Here is a 27,178-nt window from a genome sequence, read left to right on the forward strand (position 1 = left end):
CAGCGCAGACATATAGAGACAAACACTCGATTCACATGTATGACTATGTATACCACACACGGGGATCACATATCATGGCAAATACCGTAGATATTCTTCTACAAACAAACGGTATTGGAGAACATACTTGTTCCAGCTTCTGAAAAAAAAAATCATTTTAGTGGAAATAATACATTTTATTTATTGTGAGTGCAATTATCGTAATAGGCATGAATGATGACAATTATAAAACTAATTGTCGTTAAGATTGTACGGTGATATATCAGATTATCATTATGATCATAATCATGATAATCATGAAAGACTATAAAATAATGATTACATAATTACAACAAAACGAAGACATCTTCACTTCGTAATAGTATAGTTGTATTGTATTGATATTCAAGTACCTAATGCCAGGGTATATGATAAGTATCTCCCTATACCCTGCCTTTTGAATTATCTCTCTCTCTCTCTCTCTCTCCGTTTTTTTTTCAGTCTTTCCGCCTTTTCCTCAGTCCCTAGTAATCAGGAAGGGTAAGTCTTCATAATTTCGAGGATTTCAATAATTATATTATGTGCTGAGTTAACTCATCAAATTACTTGATACTGCACACTTCTTCTTTTTTTTTGCCACCACTGAACCGCTCCTCCCCGCTTCAATGAGGAACATAAAAAACAGTCTCTTCACAATGTTGCGACGATGGTATTATTTCCTGAATTATGAATATGTGACACCAGTGACAAAGAAGCGACCTCGTTCATCAGGCCTTGACTACCATGATAGCTGTCTATCTAATTTGACTTTCATCAGCAAGAGGTGAAAGTGACAGGAGAACCATTGACGCTCAGCTGCATTAACTATGTGCTAATTGATTACCCGATGAAAAATCCTGCACCCTATATTGATATCGCATAGACTGTACGCAGGGTATATTGTACATACGTGAATAGGTAGGCCCAATGTCTTTTTTAAAGAATAATTGAACAATGAACATGATATGTGGGTAGCTGGCTACAGGAGGGCTTTTGTCCTAATTTCAAACTATTACTTTACCTTTTTGTCTTTAGTAAGTCCAGTCTATTGAGTGGTCCACATTCCTACTGACTTGCACCTGGACCTCTATATCATACCTATAACGCAATGATTTTGAACAAAATGGTTCATATGGGTCTAAATACACTGTATGCATGCACTAGTCTTGCTCAAATTATTCTCCGCTATTAAAATGTACAGTGCTCATATTCATTTTGAATTACATTGATCTATTGTAACTTTGTTTCTGGAAGAATTTGTGGTACTGGAAATAAGTCCATGCATTTACAACACGAAGTCTTACTTTTCGATGCTGCTGTCATTCCTTGCACAAATGTGAACTCACACGGACTTATGATAATGATCATTCCCTTATCATATCTCATGCTAAAGCCATTATCAGGTCTGTCACACCTATCGTACAAGGAAGTTATCAACAGCAATCAAAGTTATGTGTATGATGATGATAATGATAATGATAATGATGGTGATAATAATAATAAATAATTACAATAATAACAATAATGATAACAACAATAACACTAAAAAAACGTGCTTGCATTTCTAAAACGCAATCTTCGCATAAAATCTTCTGACGTTAAAGCCACAGCTTACAAAACGTTGGTTCGACCAATTGTTGAGTATGCTTCCACAGTTTGGGACCCATCTACCAAGAACCTAATCCACCAAGTGGAAATGGTCCAGAGAAGAGCTGCGCGATTCACTTTAAATCGCTACCATAACACCTCGAGTGTCACCAAAATGCTACAAGAACTTAATTGGACCACTCTGGAACAGCGCAGAGAAAATGACAGGCTAGTTATGATGTACAAAATACACAATAATCTCACTCCTCTTTCAGCACAGGACTATATCATCAAACAGGCTACTCAGTTAACGAGAGCCTCGCAACCACACTCCTATCAGGTACCATATTCGAGAACTGAATCGCATCGCCATTCGTTCTTCCCAAGAACTGTAAGGAACTTCCCTGTCGTCAGAAATTGTTTCAACGCCATCTGTGGGATCATTTCGAAACCGTCTAACGGTTGATCACAGTGGCTAGTATTTTCGTCAAATTTTCTATGTGCTTGTAAATGTCTGTAAATAAATTGTATTATAATGTAAATAGCACCAGTCTGCAAGAATCTTCAGTCTATTGAAGGAGGCAGACTTAATCAGAAGAAGAAGAAAAATGATAATGATAGTTCCGGCTACTTGTATAGTGCACAAGTCCAGCTTTCGGTGCTCATGGCGCTTTACAATCGGAGTTTTACAGAAACTGTAGCAATGTTTTAGTGCATGATTTTGGGCAAATGTATCGCAGAATTAGATAAATACATCTCTAAACACTTTAAGACCATCATCTACAAATTTGTATTTTACCCTCAAAATCATGAAGTATTATTCATCCAGTAAATCTACTTTTTGCTAGAACATCGGTAACGTTTCTGTACACAAGTTATTGGAATATTCATGACAAATGGGCTCATTGTTACAGACCTACTTGCATCTATTAGTCAGACAATATCGAAGTGGCTAGGAAATCGAGGTGCGCGTTTACTGTTTAATCAGTAACATTGCTAAAATGAAATGGCAATGTCTGTGCCACAAAAAAAAAGTGTGGTACAGTGTGTTCGCTCAAGGTTGAATCAATCGATATCATGAAACCTAGAACGACGTTTTGCATTTCATTTCCATAATGAAAACTTCAAGCAAGCATACACCTCTTCAGATCTCCCCCCCTCTCTCTCTCTCTCTCTCACCTCTCTGTCTCCCTTCTCTGTCAGTCTGTCTGTGTTTCTTCTGTTCATTTGCTATCTGCACACTTAGTTATTTTAGCAGGTTTTTGTACATCATGCATTTTACATATTTTTACAGCATTCTGAATTTGCTGGCTGGTCCCTCATTGGTTTATTTTACCACAGTTCACACTACTTCACAGAAAAACACATGTACTCTGGCACTCCACTGAAGAATGTGCTTTAAATGCAGTAAGAAATTAGATATTGTCTTTGTTTGTAATATTTGTTCTCCCTCAATTAAGTCCTAATTGGTTTGCTACCCATGGCACGCCCACACGTTTCTAAATAATACAGTATTTACGTTTTTCTTGACATCTGGTCATTATACTTTATAAATGATGGATAACTGAAGGCAGACGACCACGCACATACTAACGCGCATACGCACTCACATAGACATTATATAACATTAGTGTTTTATGATTATGTATGTTAATATACGTATATAATATGTATGTATATGATTATATACATAATGAAATACATTTATAGGGTTTGACTGCAAAAGCAAATGAACTCCATTTCACTTTTTAATGTAAAGTCAACATTAAATATAGAGAAAATGTAAATAATTTAAGAGTCATACTGTACTTGTTACATAACATGAATTATATTTTTGAAGATCAAATTCATCCCATAACATTAAAAAGTGAAATGGAGTTCATTTGCTTTTGCAGTGAAACCCTATAAATGTATTATAACTTTTCTCTGTTTTTCAGCGGCTGCAATCTCAAATATTTCGTCGAAGAGGACCTCTAAGTGATTTTCTGACTTTAGCATTTGAACATCGATAAGATTGGTTATCAAGGGTGCAGAGTTTCAGGAATTACAGTGATTTGGAATAAAAACGTTACTTTCAAAATTTATAGCAAATCACAATGAATATTCATGGTAACATAATAGCAGCTTCACATCTCAATGCAGGATTGGATGCTCCAGAAGGCAGAATAAAAGGAGAAATCCTGCATAGATTCTACACAGGCGAAGTTCTTAAGTAAGTGGGATTGTAATCAAATCAAATCAATCTATTACTGGAAAACTATTATGAAACTCCTATGTCATCATCCTTTGTCAATGAACTGGGGGGGGGGGGGGGGCGGGCTTCAGGGTTTTGGTTTTTCTGTCCAAGGACCACAATAAATTCCGCAAATCATTATACATGGCACTTTCGTTATATGTAGGCCTACTAAAGGGCTTTTTACACTTGTGTTTCTTAACCCCGGACTTTCTCTGACCCAGGACTATCGTTTGTCCCGTACCAATTTTTTCAGCTTTTTACACTCGCCAATTAGTCCCGTACTATCTCTTGTCCGGGGCTAAGGAGAAAACTGACCTTTTTACACTCGTATTTCTTAGCCCCGGACTTTCCAAACCACATGAATATTCATAATTACGCTGTGTACTGTACACGTACACGCACGCACCGGCAGCACTTGATTACCTCGTTTCTGATTGGTCAGTGAGGGTCGGACTTCGTCTCCTTCGCTTAGCCCAGGATTATTTTTTCGTTCTGTTTACACTCACTTGCTTGGCACCGCAATTGCGGTGCTAGCACCGCAATTGTGGTGCTAACCCCTGCTATTTTGCAGGACCAGATAGTACCGTACTATCGGTGGGGCTAGCCCACTTTGGCAAAAACGAGTGTAAACAGAAAGTGGGCTAAGGATAGTCCCGTACCAACGGTGGGGCTAAGGCCCCCCCCCCCCCCCCCCCCCCTTAGCCCCACCGTTGGTCCGGGGCTAAGCAAAATTTTACAAGTGTAAAAAGCCCTTTAATGATGCAAAATTATCAAAATTCCCCTTTAAGTTAATAAAAATGGATATGTCTGTTTTTGCATCTTAATTCGAATTTACCTAGAGAGAGAGAAAAAATAGAGCCCTTCTCCTTCTACCTCCCCAACACGAATGATAAAGCAAACGTTTCTATGGGCCTTAAATGCCATCAGTTTTATTTGGCAGACACAGAACACCAATGTTTCATCAATGTAAGCAAGGACAACAAGCATCAACTGTGGCATTCATGATGAAATCAAGCAAATATCAGGCGCTTATCTGTTTTCAGCGAGAAATCATTGACTCCCACTTAGCGATGCTTAGAGAGACAAAGAAGTAGAGGTCACATGTGATTACTGTCACAACCAAGAGGACGAAGTGATGGATGACATCAGCATAACTTAAAGTCCGCTTGTATGCTGTAACTTGGAAGTTAACCGATTCTGATGAAAATGATGTCTTCAGTAAGAGACAAACCACTATGAGTTATAATGCTTTTTATAATAAAGGGTAGAAAGGTATAGAGAGAGTCGTATCGGGATCTTCATTTCACAAATAAGGTTTTCCACATAAATTGAATTTGCAACATACATTTCTTGATAAATTAATAGTTTGAGTTTGAAAGTCCAGTGTATCCATCGGACTGAACTTATATATCTTATATATATATATATATATATATATATATATATATATATATATGAATATAATTATATTTCATGATGGACCTATAAATTTAAATAAGTCTAGAGTATAACATTGTATAATGCCTTATTTATATCTGAAAATGACGTAAACATGAGGGGAAGCTACAAAAAACAAACAACCAAACAAATAAACAAACAGATACTTAATTGTGGGGGTATAGCTTACAATAATTGTTGACCAGAAAAGAAGTGTACCCACTCACTCACACGCAAATACACACACTGTATGCACATAATCACACCTCGACAAGAATGCTTGTAAACACCCCCCTCCCCCCCCCCCCCCCCCCACACACACAATAACAACATTTCAGCATCGGTTTTACGCTCTTCTCTGTCTTTTCCTTTTTTTTTCTTTTTCAAACGTTCTAAAACGTCAATTGATAGAAAAGTATTTGACGAGCTTTTGGGTTGTACGTGACATTTCATTTTTCAGGGCGATTCTCTCTTTTAATCATGCCCATTTATGATATAGATGATAAAGTGGATAAACGAAATTACATACGTTTCGTGCTGACATAAGTTGTATTCATGCTAGATGAATTGTCCTTTGACGAAATATGCCAGAGTGACAAAGAGTTTTTGACATATAATCAGTGTAGAACGGAATAAAAGGAGGTGGTTGATGATGATTACAGGGGTATATAAAATTGATGATTGGCATAGTCACTTGACAATTTTGTTCTCGCTTTGATGTAATCGCTGAATGGAAAGTGTACTTCATGTTTATACTCTAATATTTTCTGAATGCACATTCACCTATCTTTTGTACAACGTGATTAATTCCTTTTTATTCTCTTTCATAATAATATTCTTATTAATATGCAAACTTTGTTTCCGTCTGTCATTTTGATTTTGGATACAATTTAAGAGAAGGACTTGAATTCTCTTCGTCAAGCTAATGTTCATTGATGGCTACATTTGCAGCTTATCTGATATTTCTCTTCTGCACTCCATTGATCTTATATTAAAAAACGAATCAAAGAAAACTGCATCTATTGTAATGTTAAAAAAATTGAGATATGCAATAGGAGTAATCATAATGAGAAAGACATACATACGCATATGCGGTGATATTTCATAGAATGAAATAACATGACATGTTCAAAATTCATATTCAGTGACCAGGAAGGGTGTGTTGACGTTGATCGTGTTTGTTTGTTTATTCATTTGTCTGCTTGACGATTGATGCAAAATGATTTGCCACTTTAATATGCAAAACAGAATTCAGTATGAATGCAAGGGGGTCAGAAATGAACCCCCTGAACAACATCACATAAAATGTGATCCGCATCACTGTCAAAGTCCGGATATTTTTCAGGGATTTTCCATTACTTCGCGATAGACGCAGTTTCAACGTATTATCATTCCACTCAGCAGTGAAGCTCCATACTATGGTCGGTCAAAATGCAGTGTAACAAAATGACATGTTTCATAACACCACAAAATGCGATTGGGATGCTAGCAATATTCAGAATCTGGCGATTCTTAAAAAAAAATTGTTAAACATTACGCAGCAGTAATCTTGCATTTCTTCATCAACATACTTACACAGGAAATCCACCAAAAAAAAAAAAAAACCTCTACAAGAAATATCTTTAAAAAATGAATCCCGATAGAACGTTCCAAATATGACAAAAATCTGATCAGAAAGATGAAGATATGACATTTTGAAATTTGACATTTTTTCGGAAAACATTTCTTGACCAGTTCTTACGAATATTCAAATGTGCGAGCTGAAGATGCCATGCCCTCACAATTTTTCGTGTATGTTACATTTGAATTTTGGTATTTTTATTTTAATATTAAGCTAATACAGGTAAAGGCATAGTTCCATACCCAATGATCAGAGTTAAGTTTATTCTTTTTTATTTTGGGTGCTTTTTTGAGGCAAGCTTTTCATCTATAGAGATGAAATATGAAATGCTTGTCATTTCTGTATATGAAATGAGTAAGAAATTGTGATAGTATGACATCATCAAATTCTGATTTGAATATTTCAAAGGACTGGTCAAGAAGTGCTTTCCAAAAAAAAATGAAATTTCAGAATGTCATAACTTCCTTATTCTTATCTGATTTTGATAATTTTCTGTACTGTTTTGCAACGATTTTTTTCCTCTAATGAAATCAATAAAATTCTGGAGTAGATTTCTCCTTTAAGGATTGGCAGCTGAGCTACTTCAGTTATGTTGTTGTTGTTGTTGTTGTTGTGCATTGACGTGCACTTTTCTTTTATGATGCATCTACTGACATTCTTTTGTCTGATTCTTTTCCACGCGTCATATGAAAATGAGTTTTCTAATGCTGCAGGGAATCTTTGCGTCTCCCTATGAGCTAACATTGCTCTACTTGCCTGAACAAACAAATAGTGAAGGGTAATGGCATGTGTCGGTTATGACTGAAATGTTTTTTAATTTTCTCTCCAGATAGGCGTGTTCCTAAATGATATGCTCCGTGACACTAAATCAATCACTCGACCAAATGTATTCATTTTTCCTACGCTCAATGCCTGATCACAGGAAAAAAAAATGATTTAACAAAAACCCGAGCCAATTTCGGATAATTGAAAATGTACATGTCAGTCTGCCTGGTTATTGGCTAGCAGTGCCGTGTTTGGCATCAGCATGCATTCATTGTAGCCTGCTGAATACCAAAAAGCCTGAATTGATACTAAGTCAACGGAGCTTGTCTATCTACCATGGCCATTGTATTGTAAACATGTTTAATGACTGTCTGCACTTTATGCTGACATACAATATTAATGGACAAACTCAGTGTTTTGAATGAACGGTTTGACATAAGCAAGGCAGAGGGCTTGCTACTGTTTTCATCCTTTCTCTCTCCTCTCTCTCCTCCCCCCCCCCCTTCCCCTCTCCCTCCCTCTCCATTCTCTCTTTCACTCTTTCTCTTACTCTCTCTCTCTCTTCATGCCTGTCTCTCCCCATCTCCACACTTCATTTTATCATCATGCACTATTCAATACCAGCCTAGACGCACACACAATACAAACATACACACCCACACACAAACATACACACATACAAGACACATACAATTATAGACGGAGTTCGACATCAAAATACATTTCAGAAAACAGGACATTGGTATACAAGGGACTCGTGAGAGCAAGAGAGAGTGCATGGACATCAAACAAAAGCTAAGGACTTTTATGTTTACTTCCAATAAATCATTTCAAAGAGATATGAGATCAGTGCTGCATAGATGTTACACACAGATATAGCTAGAATATGATTTGATCATTCACCTTCTTTCAATTCTACATTATATATTAAAAAACAATTAATGACAAACAAAATAATGGTCATACAACAGTAAAATACGAACACAAGATTAATGCATACAGCAGATGGAGAAGCATTAGTCAAATTTGATGAATTTTATGCCTGATATCATGCCACATCGCTTCCCTCCTACTCATGCACACGGCTCCATAACAAACTTTGCTCCTGGGACAATAGGAATGCTTCCATGAAATATCTGCACTTTAAGCAAAAAACAAAACAAAACAAAACAAAGACATAACCCTAATCCTAATCCTCACATCAAACTAAGTATTAAACCCTATCACAACCCTAAGTCCTTTGAGAAAATAAGGCCGGAGCAGTTGTCGGAGGACCAAAACTGTCACCCGTGTAAACATATAATAAACATTGAACATGGACCTTTTTATTTGTATTCCAATGATTTTCGACAGGTGACATTTACTTTAAAAAAAACATAGAATCTAACATCACCAATATATGAACACATTTTAAAAGACTCTTTGATTCCAAAACATTTGACGCATTTATGTTCCAAAGAACAAAAAAAAAAAATCGAATTATTAAAATTAAAACAAACGCAGACTGACATTTCTTTACAGTAACACGTCTGGATAATGGTGATGAGGTGATGATCTTCTTTTATATATATTATTATTCCAAGTACGTGAAAGAGGTAATTTTTGCTTTAATTTCATCACCTCGATCGCCACCAGACTAAGTTGTCGTTGTTTTTATTGCTATGATGGAAGTGAGAAACGTTCCTGCAACTTTTGTGATTATGAGAATTGACTCCGTTTAATATCGTTTATCGCATGGAGGTGAATGCGAGCGACAGACATGGCACAAATCAATAGTATATTGAATGCTTCGTATTCTCTTTATCCACGGAACATTTAGCACTCTTTGTCATGCGTGAGGTATAAACGGGAGCAGGAATCTTTAAGGGGTGGAATAACCGTGCTGAGAAATGAAATTAAACGAAAGCGGAGAAATACCCAATAATTGCACATCCCCCTCTCTCTTCTCCACCGTATTTTCTTTTCGTGCCCCTATAGCTATCGACTGACATTAAGCATTATATCTTGTATCATATTATATAGTTTTATTCAGCTTTAAGATACACATTTCTCACAAATTGTAAAAAAAAAAGATATTTTCATGTGTATTTTGTATTTATATTACCATTTGTCGTTGGAAATATAGGACAATTGACTTTACCTGAATTGAATTAAATTGAATTGAATTAGGTAAACAACTGCTGAGACTCTAATTACATATAATTTGTAGGGTTTTTTGTGTTTGACACAAGGGATTGTAAAAAGTTTGAGCACTAACATTATACTGAACCTAAAAACTCAGAGATGTTGCTTTATCCTGTAAGATATACAGTCCCTTCTAAAATGTAGCAATAAGTTTTTGACTAATTCGGATGTCATCTTATGACTGTAAATTAATTGAAAAGGCATGATTTCTTGCCAGTAGAATCTCGATTAGCTCCCAATAAATGGTTACTGGTAAATTCTTTTGATGAGATCTACAAGTGTCAATCAAAAAAAATCAATTCACATCGATTTGCCGATAAAATGCTTTCTGATTGATAATCACGTTTTATGTTGAATAGAAGAGGGTACCTCTTCAGTCCGATGTAAATCAAGACCAGTAGGCCTATATCGTATACCGAGTCCACTACTTCAAGTGGAGTGGAATGGAATGAATAAACAACACAGCAAACAGTACCACGGCGAGGAATAATGGACTATTTCATGGCTGTAAAGCTCTAGCGATCGAGAGCCGACCTGATTAATCTAATGTACCTTTATGAATCTCATACAATAGCGGTGATCATCTCTAATAAGGGGTGGTCATGTTTTGATTTCATTGCATCGTACTTCAAGCTTAATGGAATACCTTTTCACTGGTTTGTGTGTGTGTGTGTGTGTGAGGGTGTGTCGTTCTGATTATATTTTATTTGCACCACATGTCATTGAAGACAACCTTGGTGAGTGGAAGCTCTTTTCGCTTGATGATTTTGATTGTGTAAACTTCTGTTAAACGCACGAGTCATCCAGCTCACGAGCCATATTGCCCACGAGGTAGACACTAGGCAAAAAAGGGCTAACATTATACCACGGGACTTAATTCATACGTTCTGTCGAGCTTGTTGGCCTTTTTGGTTGCCTGTACTGTATACTGTCGAGCTCCTAGCTTGGCCTAATTTGCCTAGTGTCGAGCTCGTTGTTTGTTTGGTTTTTTTTTTCTTTTTGCCTACTGTCTATCTCTTGGGCCTATTCTACTTATTGTATAGCTCGTGGGTTGTGTGAGCCGTGAGCTGTATGACTCGTAGGTTTGGGACTGATTGACATTTTTCTCAGCATCTAGCGCAGTAAGACTCGTGTTATGGCCCATTACAACTGTTGTTTAGAACGGCTGGCGCAGCATTTCTCATGGTAGGCCTACGATTAATTCTATATCTTCAGAGATACATGAATATAAATTCATAATCACGCCTTGTATCGAGAGTATAATGACTGATTATCTGTGGAAGACTTTTTTCTTTGGATTTTATTTTCTATTTGATTGTTTATAAAGAAAAAGTAAAAGAAAAGTACTGATACATCCTCATTACAGTTCTACATTCCTTTTTCATACAAGAATACACAAAGTCAATTAATCAAAGCTATACTGTGCAATATTTGAATCAAACAACGGAAATACTTGCAAGGAGGTAAACGATTGGATTAGATAAAGCGCATTGTTTTTCTCGATAATACAAAACGAAGATGAGCAGGTGTCCTCTTACGCATATCACGTACCAGCGATTCCAGAGACAAGCTAAACAAATCTAAGCGTATATATAGAAATGCAGGAGATCATTATCATAAGCAGATGCTTGAAGAGGATAATGCCCACAGAAAAACGTATTATACAATAGTATAAATTATGGATAATCCAGTCACCACTCACTAAGTGATGATGAAGTCAGTGGTGCCTATAGTGCAAAAGCATGGAGGGAGTGGGATTCTCAGTGCGGAAAGTGTGGAAGGTTTTTCCGATATGAAATGTTTAGAGAAAATTTTTGTCATCTATGGTAGATGGTAAGAGAGCAGTGTCATACTTGACATCAAGTCGCTCATTCATTTATTGTTATTTTATCTCTTTTATCGTTCTCTCTAAGTGGTTAGTAGAAAAAAAAAATCTGTTGAGAAAATTGTCTGTGGTGTTGTCACTATCAATGTGCCTATTTTGTTATGTATCACCTACTTTGACATTTTCACCAGTATTTCACTCTGTCATCAGCCTCTGATAACGTTTCACGTATTTTTTTAATTCATTATCTATATAATGATATGTCTCCAAATAATGTGTGTATAGGTATTTTCTATTTATGTATTTGCTATAGTTGATATACCACGTCAGATCACTCACGACGTTTTCTCGTCTCAAAACTATGATTATTTTGTGCTGCAAGGCAAAACACATGGGTTTTGTTTACCACTTTTTTCCTGTAATTCTTTACATACAAGAATTATTATTATTATTATTTTGGAAAACGAAGAATTGCTCCATTTCAAAATAATCGATTCTCTCGATCAATCACAACTTGCATTTGTTGTTGTTGTTGTTTAGTGGCATGCAGAAAGTTCATAACACCAAATAGCATCACCTCTAAAATAAGATTCTGCTATAAGCAGATTGGAAAGTATCAAATAACCTGAGTGAGGTTTTTTTTTTACAATCTTTTGAAATATTTTGATTTTTTAATGCGAGAGAGTCGCAGGTCTATGTAACAGCCAACAATTTACGCTTAGAGACAGAACGACAGCTGGATATTGTGGGTTTATGTTGTCACTCTGGACAAACCACTGACCTGTCAGGGTGACAGTAGGCCCTATATGTCTCGCATAGTATTCTCGTGTTACAGAAAACACAGTGTTATACTGTGAAAGCAATTAGTGACTTCAGGGGTAGGGCTTTTTTAAAGGTTTTGTTCAACCATAATGGCAAATCTATAGGTCATGGTATTGCTATTAGTGTACATACAACTTTGCATATTTGGAGCTACATTCAATATCCCACGACGCGACAAACGCACCCACCGTCCCTGTTTGATAATTTCCGATTCCCGCCCGGTTCATATAGTACTTTGATATATTGTCTGAAACGATATTACTTCAACCATATAACAACGTTTTCATTAACTTAATAACGTTTCATAAAAAGCGTCAAATACTTGGTCGCTACTACAGGTGCCACTTTATACATCAAACTGTTCACATATTAAATATATATATATATATATATATATATATATATAATATATATATATATATATAATGAAGAGAGAGAGAGAGAGAGTATTATGTTTGCATAGTCAGATTAACACTTTCAAGTAAAGCTAACATATGATTTTACTGCGAAGTTGTTGCTCAGCAAACATACCACTTCCTTTTCAGCACATGTGAATAAAACAATTTCTGCAGTGTGTTAATGAAAATTAATGACATGGAGTGCGATTTTGCCATGATGTAAAGGAAAAAATCCCCCCCCCCCCCCACACGTCAAGTACAAGCAAGAGACCGATCCTACTTGTGTTCCCTGTTGTGCACAGAATTTGGAATATATAGGAGTAATCGCAGTGATCAAATTGTAACTTAGATACTTACACGCAATAACTGATTAAACAGCACATGTAATAGAATTAGCATATGAATATTATCATAAAGATTCAATGAAATCTTGTATGTGGGAAAATGGAATGCTTTCATAGGACATTTTGTATCTTGAGTAAATTCCGATAAACGGAGATGCATTCCATGAAAACACTTTGCTGGGTTGGGTGTACACAAATACCAGTTTACCTCCCATCAAACGTAGACAAAGACAGGGATCGACGCACGACGGAGTCAATAAAGCCCCTCTAATTCATTTTCGTGCATGAATTGGTGAGGCTGAGCACAGAGCAATTGCATTTCCTCCTAAATGAACATCGGCTTATTCCACTGGGATCACCTCATTATGAAGGATAAAGCCTCAGCAATATTCCCCATCTATGAAAATAATTGGAATATATGACTGAGCAGAGACGTTTTCATACGGCGATTATGACGTAGTCATTGGTTGTTGAAAGTCAGAAGCATGCATACTCAACATGCAGACGAGACGTTAATGATTAGAATATTTTCATATGCATGTTTTTCTATGAATGTAGAACCCCGCCGTTGAATATGTTAATCGTGCTATTGTCTAAAGCTGTTATTAAAATGTATTAAAGTGCAGTTGATGATTGTACTTTCCTCAGTATGGCGTCAGTTTTTGCTTTAATTGAGAGAAGCGATACTGCTTCAAGACAAGGACTAGAGCACGAGAATTCAGAAAAAAATATAGAAACATTAGTGACTTCAACATTCATCTCTTTTGACAATAACCAACACGATGTCCTATCTTAGTAGGCCTATCTCCAAGAAAGCGATGTGGTCTCGAGATATTGACCTATCCTTGTGGATTTCTCTTGTATCGAGAAATAGCATGGATGTTTCAATTGAAATTGCTTTTGTCTGAACAAGATCAGGTACCCGCTGCATGCTGTAAGGATTAAAACCAACACTTGCTGTCGGGCGAAAGCTCGGTGGTCTAGTGGAGATGACGCCTGTCCGGTGATCAGGAGGTCATAGGTTCGAATCCTGCTCGAGTATACGCCCATGATTTTTTATCATGGCTACTACTAAAACACTGATTGATTCAGTGCTTATTCATTTACGTCGATGTAAGGCAATTTGTCAATCAGTTGCAATGAAAACATCTCGACGGAAGAATTTCATGAATTTGAAGATCAGGTTATTATATTCTTGCATATCCTTTGCATATCCTATGAGATCTATAAGGCAAGATTCTCACGCAAAGTCAAGAGCTGAACTCTCACACCTTTGGTCATTTAGTGAGCAAGCCTATACAGGGGAGTTAGACGCTGCGCAGTGATTGTCTAAAGTTAAGTAACAATGCTAAGGTTGTCAATGCTAAGGGCGTATAGGGCATGTTGCGCAATGTATCGCCATTCAAAGTGATTGTCAATTTCAGGCGTAATTTTATCCCAGTGATTGTCAATTTCAGGCGTAATTCTATCCCAATGTGCTGTCTCTCCCTGACATGTTTAGCAGAAAACAATACCCCTTGACGGTTTGTTTTATTATCCCAGGAAAATTGATAGAAAAATAACATTGCATGAAAACAAGTAATTATTACACGACGTCAATAAAGCTGAAATTAAAAAGATTTACAAATTATTCAGACTATGTAATCTCCAAGTATCCTGTCAAACGTCCGATGTGCTTCTGTTAGCGTTCACCAATTTAATGTTCATTAATTTAAAAGCATTTTTAACATCTTTAATCTCCATCACAGTACAAACCTTGCAAACAGCTTTTACACATCACTTAAACTCAATCCTACACGACGCTTCGTACGTATTGATTAAAACATTAGATGAAACGATAACCGTGTGCATCAGCCAGATTGGCATCAAGCACGATTGGAAACTAGTATAGAAATATAATTCTATCAGAGTGATCTATGAAAGGATCTTTTCGTTTGCGCTTTTCCATCGTCGGGAAGCCCGAAAATTTCTGTGAAGCGTGTTTATCTCGATATGTTTTGCACACATTCTTATAACGTGAGACAGAAGAAACGTGCAAAAGTTTGATCTACAGATCAAAAGGTAATTTTGGAAATCATACAAAATGATGAAATAGTTTGTAATGATGTGCGATATTCCTCATTATACACTGAACAGACTTGATGGAGGAATTTATATTTGAGTACTGATATCCGTGTGATTCCATCTGATTTATTTGATATCTGACATAAGATCATTTTGTTTTAAGGCATCTAAACATTTCATTACTACACCATTTCACTCTCTGGCGCTCAAGTGAGTATTACGAATACTAATTTTCAAGAGGCTACGATAATCATCATTTAAACATCGTTTACGAATTAATCACTCTTCGTACATTTCTGTTTAGTTTTACATGGATTTTGAAGAGTGAACTAGCGTTGCAAATATACCTTTGAGATTTATGTCAGGAACTAAAAAAATCTAAGCTTTCTCACAAACCTTTGATGTCGTCATCGAAGGGTATCTCTCGGCACAGCTCCCCAAACTTCCCGTAGTGAAAGTCCGCCAACCGACGTCGAATCGCAGCTGCGTTAGCGCCGGTATCGAAGTACGAAGGCGCTCCGCAACCGAGGGCGAGAAGGACCAGTAGCGTTAAGGGATCCATGTCCGAGCTTGGTGCTCGGTGTCTGCTCCTAAAGACTCTCTTGTTACTTGTTTGTCCCTTTTTGTCTTATCTCTCGAAGTGATGTGCTGGAGTTGATTTAAAACAGCCTGTTGGCAAAGTTATCACAGGGGTTGTATACAGATATTAATTGAATTTACCTTCTATGCTTTTATCGACTTAACTGGAAACGACAATTGCGTAAATGAGATCATCTCAGCAACGTTTGAGTTAGTCAACTGAACGCCGATACAGTGATCCGAGCTCTAACAGGGAAAGTTTAACGCCTGAATCTCGGTGAAATTCCCTTCAAACCCAAGCCTGCGCCGTATGAGCCTTCTTGCCATGCTGGCCCCCAGCAGCACAATGAAGACCGGGATGTTTATGACATTCTGTCCAGCGTTCATCAAATCCACCAGAAGGCCGACATAGGGAGACATCCATCACGTATGCAGATGTATATACATATATATATATATATATATATATATATATATAATATATATTCACTCTGGATCTAGCTTCAGGGAGACATTGTGTGGACAAGCAATCTCAGGAGTAAAGCATGCGATTTAATGGATATAATATAGTTGAAAACGTACAGGTGAAGCGAATGTCTCCTTAAAAGCTTCATCCGTAGTTATATACATATACATGTATATCAATTATGAAGCACATATAACAAATGGTATCTTTATTATTATACTCACACATTACATACACACACACACACACACACACACACACACGCACACACACACGTACGCATATATGTATATATATATATATATATATATATATATATATATATATATATTATTCCTTATCAGTGTAGGGAAATTTGTTCTCACAGATAAGGCGATGAAATGGTTTCGTCCCGACGAAAAGTCGAATAGTATCAACGGGTTGTCTCTCAACACTGCTCAAAGCATTGGGAGCTAACCCCAGTGGCTTACCCTGCGTGGCTTACCTGATAGTTTCTGCACGGACTGAGATGGTTATACGCGGCGTGTCTACCGATCCGGCCATTTATCATCATTATTACCTTGCAATCTACCAATCATCTGTGCGCTATTGCTGCATCGTTTCCAGAGGTTACAAATTAAAAAGAACGCATTACGCAAAACGCATAAAAAAAAAACAACAACAAAAGCGGCAAAAACGATCAACTCGCGCATGAGCCTATACTCTTTATCATCTTTTTTTTACACACCACAGCACACCAAATACATAATGAAATATGAATTTTACGTACAGAGAAAGAAAGAAAATGAAATAAAGAAAATAGAAAAAAAATGATATTCATATACTTTTTTATATGAATTCTGAAAATGTATCAGTAATTTTGTTATTTTGCGTAGCTTTAACATCTCCTCCATGAATGGGAGAGAGATGAGAGAATTAGGAAAAAAATCAGGAAAAAACACAAGACCCATGAATTTATACAATTTCCGTGACAACCCCTCCCCCGTCCCCTCAGCCACCCCCCCCCCCCCCCCGAAAAAGTTTCGCATCCCCTGCCATTTACATCTTATCAGCTCCATAATTGATTTGATATCCTTTGATTTGATTTGATTTATTTCTGCATTTTTCACAAAATCATACAACATAACAAACAATTTTCCAGTGCTATAACATATTGTATTCAACATGTCGGAGCCATTACTGATTTCTGTCAGAGATGTATTCAAAATTTAGTTCATAATGCTGCAGACAAGTGTAGTTTTATATTCCAACAAGTTTTATTGACTTTTTGTTTTGATATTAATTCAAGGACCGCGGAACACTTTGTGTGTGTGTGTGTGGTGTGTGTGTGTGTGTGTGTGTGCACGGGGGAAGGTGAGAGGTAGTGCTCCAAGTGATGTCAAGTAGTAATGATCCCTTGTCACATAACATAAATTATTTTGCGTACGCACATGTATAAACAAGCACAAAAACAAAGAAGAAAAAACAAAAAACAACAGTTATCACTTAAACATACACAGGTACACAGCATTATTTCAATAGAATCTGATTACAATTTGAGCAAATTCTTAAAGCGGGTTTTAGTAGAAATCTCTTACATGTCTTAGGTCCCATTTTGAAACGATTCCTATTCAAATTGATAAGGCTTTTTGTTTTAGTTGTTGAGAGTGAATTATATCTTCTCTCATATTACTCTGACGGTTGCTGGTAAAAGATGATTATTATCATCATTATCATTTATTTGGCATTTCAAATACCAGCAGAAAGTTATATTACATGATATAAAGAATGAGGAAATTCTAGGTGCATACTGCTGGTTGCCAAGGGAGGAAAAGGCAAACTTAATCACCGGGACTCGAGGCCTTCCTCAAGCCTATAGTACATGCACCCGGAATCAGCTATTCGAATGTAAAACAATTACAAACAATATCAAATAATGCATAATCACACAAAATAAATATGCACTTAAAGTACAAACTTTAATAAATACAAATGGAAATAGGTCTTCAAATAGAATCAGTCACTTCAGGCTGTAAGCAAAACTGAAGATTCAGTTTTCCTTAGAATTTTCTTCGGCCCTGTATTATCATCATATCATCAACATACACATCAAAATATTTCCTGTATGAATCAGGACAATATCCCGCTGATGCAAGTGTTTATGGGCACGTTAGAGTTTTCTTACAGTGACAATTGAAGTTTTAATCTTATCAGCTTGAATAATGACACTTCATTCAAGTTTAATTTTACAGTACTTTAATTACGAATTTCTTGCGAAATGCGTATAGACACTTTTAGATAAACTTCTGTTATTGGAAAGGATGACGCTCATATGCATAATTGTGTTTATCCTCAATACAGTAGCACATACTAATGTGCTTTGTTTCCTGAACAAAAAAAAATATGGAAATAAACGATTTTTATTTATTTCAACTTCACCAGTTTATGTTTAATCACAGCTGCAATAATCTACCCAAACGATTTCACCATTCATTTCATCAAAATAGACACGTAAATATAATTATCCCACGCGACGATCCATGTACCCAAAATATATTCATTTGTACCCAGATTTCGGGAAAGAACTTATAAAAGAGGAGTATTATAAAGGAATCTTCCAAGTTAATTACATTCAAATACAAGCTGCAAAAAATATTTGAGTTCTACATGCAGCACATAATAATTGAATTGTTTATAATAACCTCCATACTTTCACCTGTCCTGGCGATGGAGTGACGTGTCCACAGAGCTCTCTTCCATATTTCTCTGCCCCTCCTCCGTATTGTTTTGCATTGTCTTTGTGTTTCTTCTCTCTTTCTGTCTTCCTTTTTTTTTTGTACGTGACAAACCGCGTGTGTTTGTTTTTTGTCACGACATTATTTTTGTACACACGACTTAGTGAATCGTGTCTGTGCCACAACATTTATTTCAATTCAAGCTGTATGTTCTCTATAGATACTTTGTAGTAAGTATTATGTATAATATTTTGTTTTTTAATTACCTGCAGCATAATATTTATCGTAAAATTCTCTATTATAACTGTAAATGGATAAATTTGGATATATAACATGATTTCATCATTTTGTTTTTCGAGTAATCTACGCTTTACAACTCCGCTTTTCACTAGATCACTCTTTACCGTCTGTTCATTTTATTTACTTCTTTGTTACTACTGCAAAGTATGCTCTGTTTATATCCATTCGTTCATATATAAGTATACAAACTTTATGATTTTTATTGCTTACAAATTTTTAACAACATATAAGTTATTAATGTATACTTAGTATTTCTGTTACTTTACTGTTGGATGAAAGTAAAACTGAATTGAACCGAATTGAATTTAAATCTTACAGCCAACAGCGGGATGAGAGAGAGAGAGAGAGAGAGAGAGAGAGGGAGAGGGAGGGAGAGTGAGAGAGGGAGAGAGAAAAAAAGAAAGAAAGGGAGGGAGAGAAAGGATACAAAAAAAAAACAAAGAATAAAAAAATCGATATCATTCTCATCATTTTGGCAGAGCTATCCCTCACGGAACAAATACAAGCTCACACAGTGTGGTTTATGTGAAAATGTCCGAATCTCATGTAGGCCTACATGTACATGATCATCCGGAGTGGTTAGAATCCAGGTATAGAACCCATGTAATTAATGTGATTAATACATATGTTAAAGTTGAGTGGAAAGAAGAGATAATGCCAGGCCGCTGTGCAATTAAAATCAGCAGGGAAAATGCTGCCCGAGGTTTTGACACCTTATCATGTTGCTGCTGAGTGGCTCGCTTGCAGTCTGTATGATAGTCTGAATTTGACGTATTTAAAATGAAATTCCATCCTGATGTTATGGGGGTGGAGGGGAATAGAAAAATCAGAGAAGTAAAATCTGTGAAAATTTGGGAAAATCAGAAACATAAAAAATGACGTCATAAATTATAAAAGTTTGGAGAGTTGCAGAAATTGGCGACACAATGTGATCTAGGGCTTGAGCAATTCATCATATTGTTTCATACACAAAATTTCACTAGTTCTATGTTCTACACTATGTTCTATTCGTCAACTCTTGATGTATCCTATAACGGAAGGGTCCATTAGTTTTATTTCACATAGATGACGGCACACTGCAAAAAGATCGGTGTTAAATTTAACACCACTGTGTTAATTCTAATAACAAAACCAGTGTCAGCACAGGACCACACCGACATGTGTAGAAAGTATGTTGTGATGGTGTTGAATAGCGTTCGCCGGCACCTCGTGGTGTTAAGTTGACACTGTTGCTGGTGATATTTTGACACTGCGCTAGTGTTGATTTAACAATGACACTGTACGGTGTTGATTTTACATTACCGGTGTTGATTTCAATGGTGTAACACCCGCCCAGTGCGAATGGGATACCACACCCTCCGGTGTTACTGTGGTGTAAAAATATTCTCCATTGTTTTCAAAAATCAAGTACTTTATAGGGAAGTTTTTGTTCGTCATACTAAAGTTCTTCAAAATCAACAAGAAGAACAGTAACTAATTGCCTATTAAAAAGTTATACATTTTGAAGTGACTCCTGTGTGTTAATGTAAACCACAAATGAGCACCAGGTATTTAAAACCAGCTCGGTTTTTCATAATACCATATCAAACACCCGATTTTTGTGCAGTGCAGTAGCATGTATGGTTGAGTTGCTGCACGTTACCAACGGATACAGGAATAATGCAGATCGGCAAATTGCAGCTACAACTCTAATCAGTCCTTCTATGAGGTACGTGAACAAAGCCTTCATTATTGCCGAACGCTATTACCGCTTTGCTTGTAATAGCGTTTACAAAAAAGAAAATAAGAATAATTTGAATTAGTAATCGCTGCATTCCATCATTTCATAACTATCTTTGTTAACAGAAAAGCAGCATCCCCAGATTTTCGCACGGAATTGACTTTCAGCCGGATATTATGTGCACATTCAATTTTTACAAACAATAATGTTTCAACCTCGTCTCCTACGTCAGTCGCGCATGGTTGTATATAACGATCCATCAATCCGATTAATGAAATACGAGCCACTCTCGTCTCCGTGGTAACAAACAACTTGCTCGGCCTTCTTTCGGCATTATCCTTGTGTTAACCGCACCGTTATAAGCATAAGAAAAAAGCAGGTTCTTTATTCGTCTAAAGGCGTCATATATACCTCTATAGCTTTTAATGTCGTATACCTCTATAGCTTTTAGTTATCATCAACAATGACTAGAAAATGATTCTGGATAAGGGACTTTTGTGTTCCTCTAAAAATTGGAATTTAGATTACATTTACATGAAGCAAAACATTGCATTCTCGAGCGTAAAGAAAAGGATCTTTTATTGATAATCAATTTGATCTGTGCAGGGAGAGAAAGAGACGTACTGAAAAAGAGAATTTATTGAAACAGAGACAAAGAAATCATAACAATGAATCACTGATGATTGTGTAATAGAATACGGTATGAATTAAAACAAAAATAGTTTAGTTTTTGCTAATAACAACCATTATCATCATTATTCTTATCATCATCATTTCATTATCATAGTATCAGTAGTATAGCATCGTAGAGAAGTAGAAGCATACTTATTATAGTATATAGTCCCTTAGTATGAAGGTGACAGAAAGGGAATTCTATAATATATGAAAATATATTGACTGTTGTAACTTATTCATGAGACGACCCATTTTCCGCTTAAATTGCTGAGTTAGGTAATGAATTTCGTCGCCGGCTGCATCACTCATTGTTATCACTCCTGTGATATTCATCGTTAAACTGATTCATAATACATAAAGTGAGGTATTGGGTAATCCGCATTAAAATGTTCAGTAGTGGTCGGGCAAAGATTGTCTTTATTCGTCAACCCCCAACGAAATGTCATCACCATTGCAACCTGTTGTCAATAAATCATAAACCAAGTGATTGAGAGCGTCATGTGTATAGAAAACCAACCACAAATTGATTTGAAGTCCTCCGTTGATCGAAGTAGCATGGCTACTTACATAGTCATCCAATCGACATGTCAAACTACTGCACTACAATAATAACTCACGATACATGCAAACACACACAAGGTTATTATACGCGTCTACAAAACCTCAGTATTGATATACAGATAATATAGGCATAATGTTTAGGTGTCTGTGTGTCTGTCTCTGTGATTGTTTTTACGGAGTCACCATGTTGTGCTTAAACAAAGGAGGGTTGTGATACCCCCTGGCTTAAACAATGCCCCAAATTATTCCACTCCCTCGTTTTTATCATTCATTTTCAAACATACATACAGTTTGGGGACCTGAAAGTAAAGAAGATTAATTGTTTTCATCGACATTTGGGATTCAACATTGTGTAACAGAATTAGCGTGTCAAATATCAAAGGTTCCCTAGTCTATTTCTGTGACAATCTCATTGTTAAAAAAACCGACTAAATGACAATGACACATGTGCATCGTGGTCTTTATTACCAGCAAACCCATCTTTTCATCAATGATATTCAGTTACAAATCAGTCATCAAAATTATATGGAATAATATATCCCTTTGTTCATATTTCTATCCACGGGTTATTTGTCGCCACCTATCAATCATATCCATTGCTTTTCTCTTATCTCTGCATAGTTGTTGTCTCCCTATCTATTTTTTTTTTAAATTCCAATTCGAAGCTTTTGTCGATGGCATGTACGTGATGAAGCGCAATATTCCATGTTCCGCGATATAGGTGCGGCTTATACAGTTTCACACAGCTGGAGTGATTACCCTAGTTTCAGAAGTTATCGTACAGACATCTACACACCGTCACAATTGATATTAGATGATGGCATATAGAACCAATGTACTGATCAGTATATAGAGTCCAGGGGTTAGCTCGAATTACGTGCATTTTGTGCAACCATGGCCATCTTTTGTGCATCTCATGATTAAATTCGTTGGGCGACTATACAGTCTAATCACTTTTCTTGTTGTGCATTCGCGTAATCGTGTTAATTAGTTCGTCAAATTCTGTGTCTGACAGGCAGGCGTGGCTACGTGAGCGAAGATGGAATCTATTCTTTCTTTGACTCGGTCTCTCCCAGACATGAGACTGTTAACAATCATTCCTTGATGCTGCCAATATACATTTTTTATCATCTGCATAATGTTGTGCTGTTGTTGCTCGTCGAACGTGTCTCGTTTCAGAGGGTGAACTTGCTCTACACTTTGGACAATAGTCTCAATAGCTTTCCTCTTATTTGAAGGTGTTGCAGAGTCATATAAGACACTATGGTTTTGTCGATTCAACCAATAGCAAGAAGTAAACGAATAAGAGGAATAAATCATTGGCGCGTCTAATATTGTAAACTAGAAAAGTCATTGAAAAACAGAGACAGCAGCAACAAGCAAAAACCCTGATGCCCGCCCTCTTCCGTCTTACACTGTAACAACTAATATCGAAAGATATGTGCGTTTATTTTGAAGAGTTTTATCGCAAAACGAGCTAACTCTATTCTTGTTAAGTTGAGATATTTGTGATTAAAGCTGCTAAAAACAAAGAAAATAATAAGAAAATACAAGATTTTTTAATCATAAGTTCTAGAATATTGCTTGTTATGTCACAAGTGGGGTATACTGGAAAGGTTTAATTTTGCTCTATTTAATGATGGACTTACTTTGAAATTTTAAAAAAATGGCGCTTATCACATTTTGCAATAAAACTCCTCAATTGTTACAATAAAAAAAAAAAACCCCAAGGGCTTGAAATTGACCACAAACCTGTTTAACAATAATATGTTAACTTTTTCTTTAAAACGTAAATATATCTACACTGTAAGATACACAGACATACTCTCACACTAAATAAACGCCCACAAACCACTAACTCCAAATCTCATAAATGTATGCAATTTTGCTACATTTTGAATTAAAAAAAAAAAAGAAAATCAGTCCATAGTCATATCAGCTGGAATTTTGGTTTCGAAACTTGTATAGTGCATTTTACATGTTATTGGGTGACTGCTTGCGGTTTTGATTGAAAAAAAAAAAAATGCAGTCTAACATCATGTGTTATTCTAATTTCTAACTGCAATAATTATCATGGAGCGGGGAACGCTATTAGCAAAACGCATTAAGCAGTCTCTTTTGTTAGCTTCCTGTTACACTCCCTCTTCATTTCAATCCAATCATATTTCATCATTACAGTGTTTATTATGGGGTAATGCCAGTGATACACTTCTATTGAAGTATTCGTACATATTGTATCTATGAACACTATAGTATACTCCTGAAAAGAAATTGGACACGAAACCACAATAGATTACAAAAAGAATCCCCAAAACAACAACAACAATACGAGAAATTAAGGGCAAAGGCAAGATAACTCTATCATTTCCTTCCCTCACTGAATTAAAGTAGGTAAACAGAAAATTCATCTTGCTTATTGTTATATCTGACAGCTTTGATTTCAAACCGGCTGCCAAGTCAAGCTCCTGTGCCGCTTTATTTGCAAAATCATGTGCGTGGTTTTTAGCAAACATGTTTAGGTAATGGGTATTTAAAAAACCAACAACAAGCAAATTGTATTCAATGATGACCTATAAACGCTTTTTCCCTTTTTCCTCTCCGTGACGTAAGTGCTACTATAGAGTTTAATCAAGCACTATGGATAACATTACAGTGCTCCATACTACCATTGTGCTTTCATTACAGATGGCGCATCATGCATTTATGTCACCGTTGCGTTTGTTAATTCTCTTCCATCTGCATCATTCGATTTACTGGTATTTTTCACACACAAAAAAAAATTAAAATTGCTGATTAGTTCTTAAACATGCCATTGACGTAATGGTTGGAGTTATTATACTGCTGTGTTGTGGTAATACCACAGAACTAGAGTTCTGTGGGTAATACGGCAGGCCAGCTGCGGCAGGCGGTGTCCCGCCCTCTTGTGACTAGATATAGACAGCTTGTTACTATGGAAACGCCAGACACCTGTGTAAACCGATAGCAGCAGTGAATACTTTCGTCCCACAATATAATGATAAAAAATAATAGTATGCAACAAAGTTGACATTATCGATGATGTAGTGATTCATCTTTTACATAATGTATGCTAGATGCTCTATAAAACTTCAATCATAACATCATTTAAGCCATTATTTGTTGAACAAAGAAATGAAGCAGCCGCTGCTGCACCATCTTACACTTGCGTGACGCGCGTCAATTACTCAGTACACAAAACAGTACAAGAGAACGCTGCTTGTTTGCATACCGTACCGCACTGTTACACGAATACGTGTACGCCATTGCTGCATGCACGGAAAGTATGTGCGGTTGCTAATGCACGGCCTGTGGGATTCTCTTCTCACGTTAGACGTGCTCGAATGTTAGCATGTGTCAAGGTTTGTCAATATTGTGTCTTTAGATCCGCAATCTGATTATCAATCCAGCCGGTTTGAAGTGCGCTGTTTCGACGTACTATTGTATTCCCATTAGGTTCTTTGCTTTGGGTTGTGATAAGACTTAAATAGTGACACCTTAAGATATGACCGATGATGGGTCTGCACCCGCCGGCGTTGCCGGCATGCCTCTCGGCAAAACGTCGGTGACACGGCAAGGGCATTCTGCGGGAACTATCCTGACCAACCGGTCAAGAAATATGCCGATCATCACTCCACTGAAAGACCGAAAGTCAGTAACGGCCCCCTCACTGAACAGAGGAACAAGATGGATGCACAGAACAACTCTAACAATGGAAAGAAACCCTGCAGATCCTGATTTCAACACATCGACCAAAGAGGTGAGTTTCTTTTAGCACCCAACAAAAGGGTACAACTCAATCGACAGGTAGCACTCTAACGTCGTGTAAGAAGAATTTCCTACTCTACTTTAATAGAAATCTATCTATAAATCTGTAGACATGCAGCGCCTAACAGTTAGAGATGATAAAGCTGAAAAGACGTCCAAGTTGTCTCAACACCAATAGGCAGATCTAGAGACGGTTTATTACATACTTAACGGTAATTGTGTTCCACTGGCTAGATTTCAGTGGTCTTTACTGACTTTGCACAAGATGATGGTACCCGTGGACCACAGATGCAGGATCTAGAAATCATTCATAGTTTCATTGGAGTCTCCTGCTTTTTACGGTTTTAGAAAGGTCCTGTCACAATTCTACAAAAAGGAGACATCTGCATAGACTAAGGACTAGTTAAAACTGTACTTTGTTCATTTCTGGTAGGTGCTGAGATACATTGATTGTCATGATTTATCACTGCTTATCTATCCAGTATACCCTAATTGATATGGCAACCAACAATGTTTCATAAGAGTAATGTATGTACTTTGTAGCCTATACATTGTACATAACTTCCCTTCTGAAATTATTCAGGTTTGCTTTTTTTTTTCTCAAGTACAAACTTGATGTAGACTAAAGTGTGCTAATGACTGTTTGTAGTGTTTGTTTTGTTTTTTGTTTGTTTTTTGTATTCATCAGGCATACAGTGGAAGCAAGAATCTTTCTGGTGCACAACGCCCCGCTCCATATCCAACCCTCCACACATCTCACTTTGACATCGGCACCAACAGACGACTTCATCACAAAACACATTACAAGATGCAGTTCCCACAGCATGACTATGAACACGTAAGTGCTTCTGATTGTGTCAGTATTGTCAATCCTAAGTTTCGTTCATGAATATTCAAACATACTTCAACAGTTGATCTTAGAAATATACTATTGTTTGTTTGTTTGTTTGTTTGTTTGGTTAATAAACATCTACAGTGGGACCTGTTGTTCCTCCCAGACTTGGCATGACGTTATATGATACCAAAGCACTGTGATAGTAGGTGGCAGTAACATAAAATGTTATCAACAACATTCAATA

The 27,178-nt window shown here is 36.7% G+C and overlaps 1 protein-coding gene across 1 annotated transcript in view; it reads right to left on the reverse strand.

Moving 5' to 3' along the window:
* The window catches only part of LOC139712553 (polycystin family receptor for egg jelly-like), a 72,753-nt gene extending 56,890 nt beyond the window's left edge, over positions 1–15,863 (reverse strand). The window contains exon 1 of the mRNA XM_071624366.1: positions 15,698–15,863. Within this exon, the coding sequence (XP_071480467.1) occupies positions 15,698–15,863 (166 nt within the window). The remainder of the gene's footprint in view (positions 1–15,697) is intronic.
* Between the last annotated feature and the right edge of the window lie 11,315 nt (positions 15,864–27,178).

Source organism: Diadema antillarum, unplaced genomic scaffold, assembly GCF_040938485.1.
Source record: "Diadema antillarum isolate AM-2024a unplaced genomic scaffold, OU_Dant_1.0 seq00001819_RagTag, whole genome shotgun sequence".
Lineage (NCBI taxonomy): Eukaryota > Metazoa > Echinodermata > Echinoidea > Diadematoida > Diadematidae > Diadema > Diadema antillarum.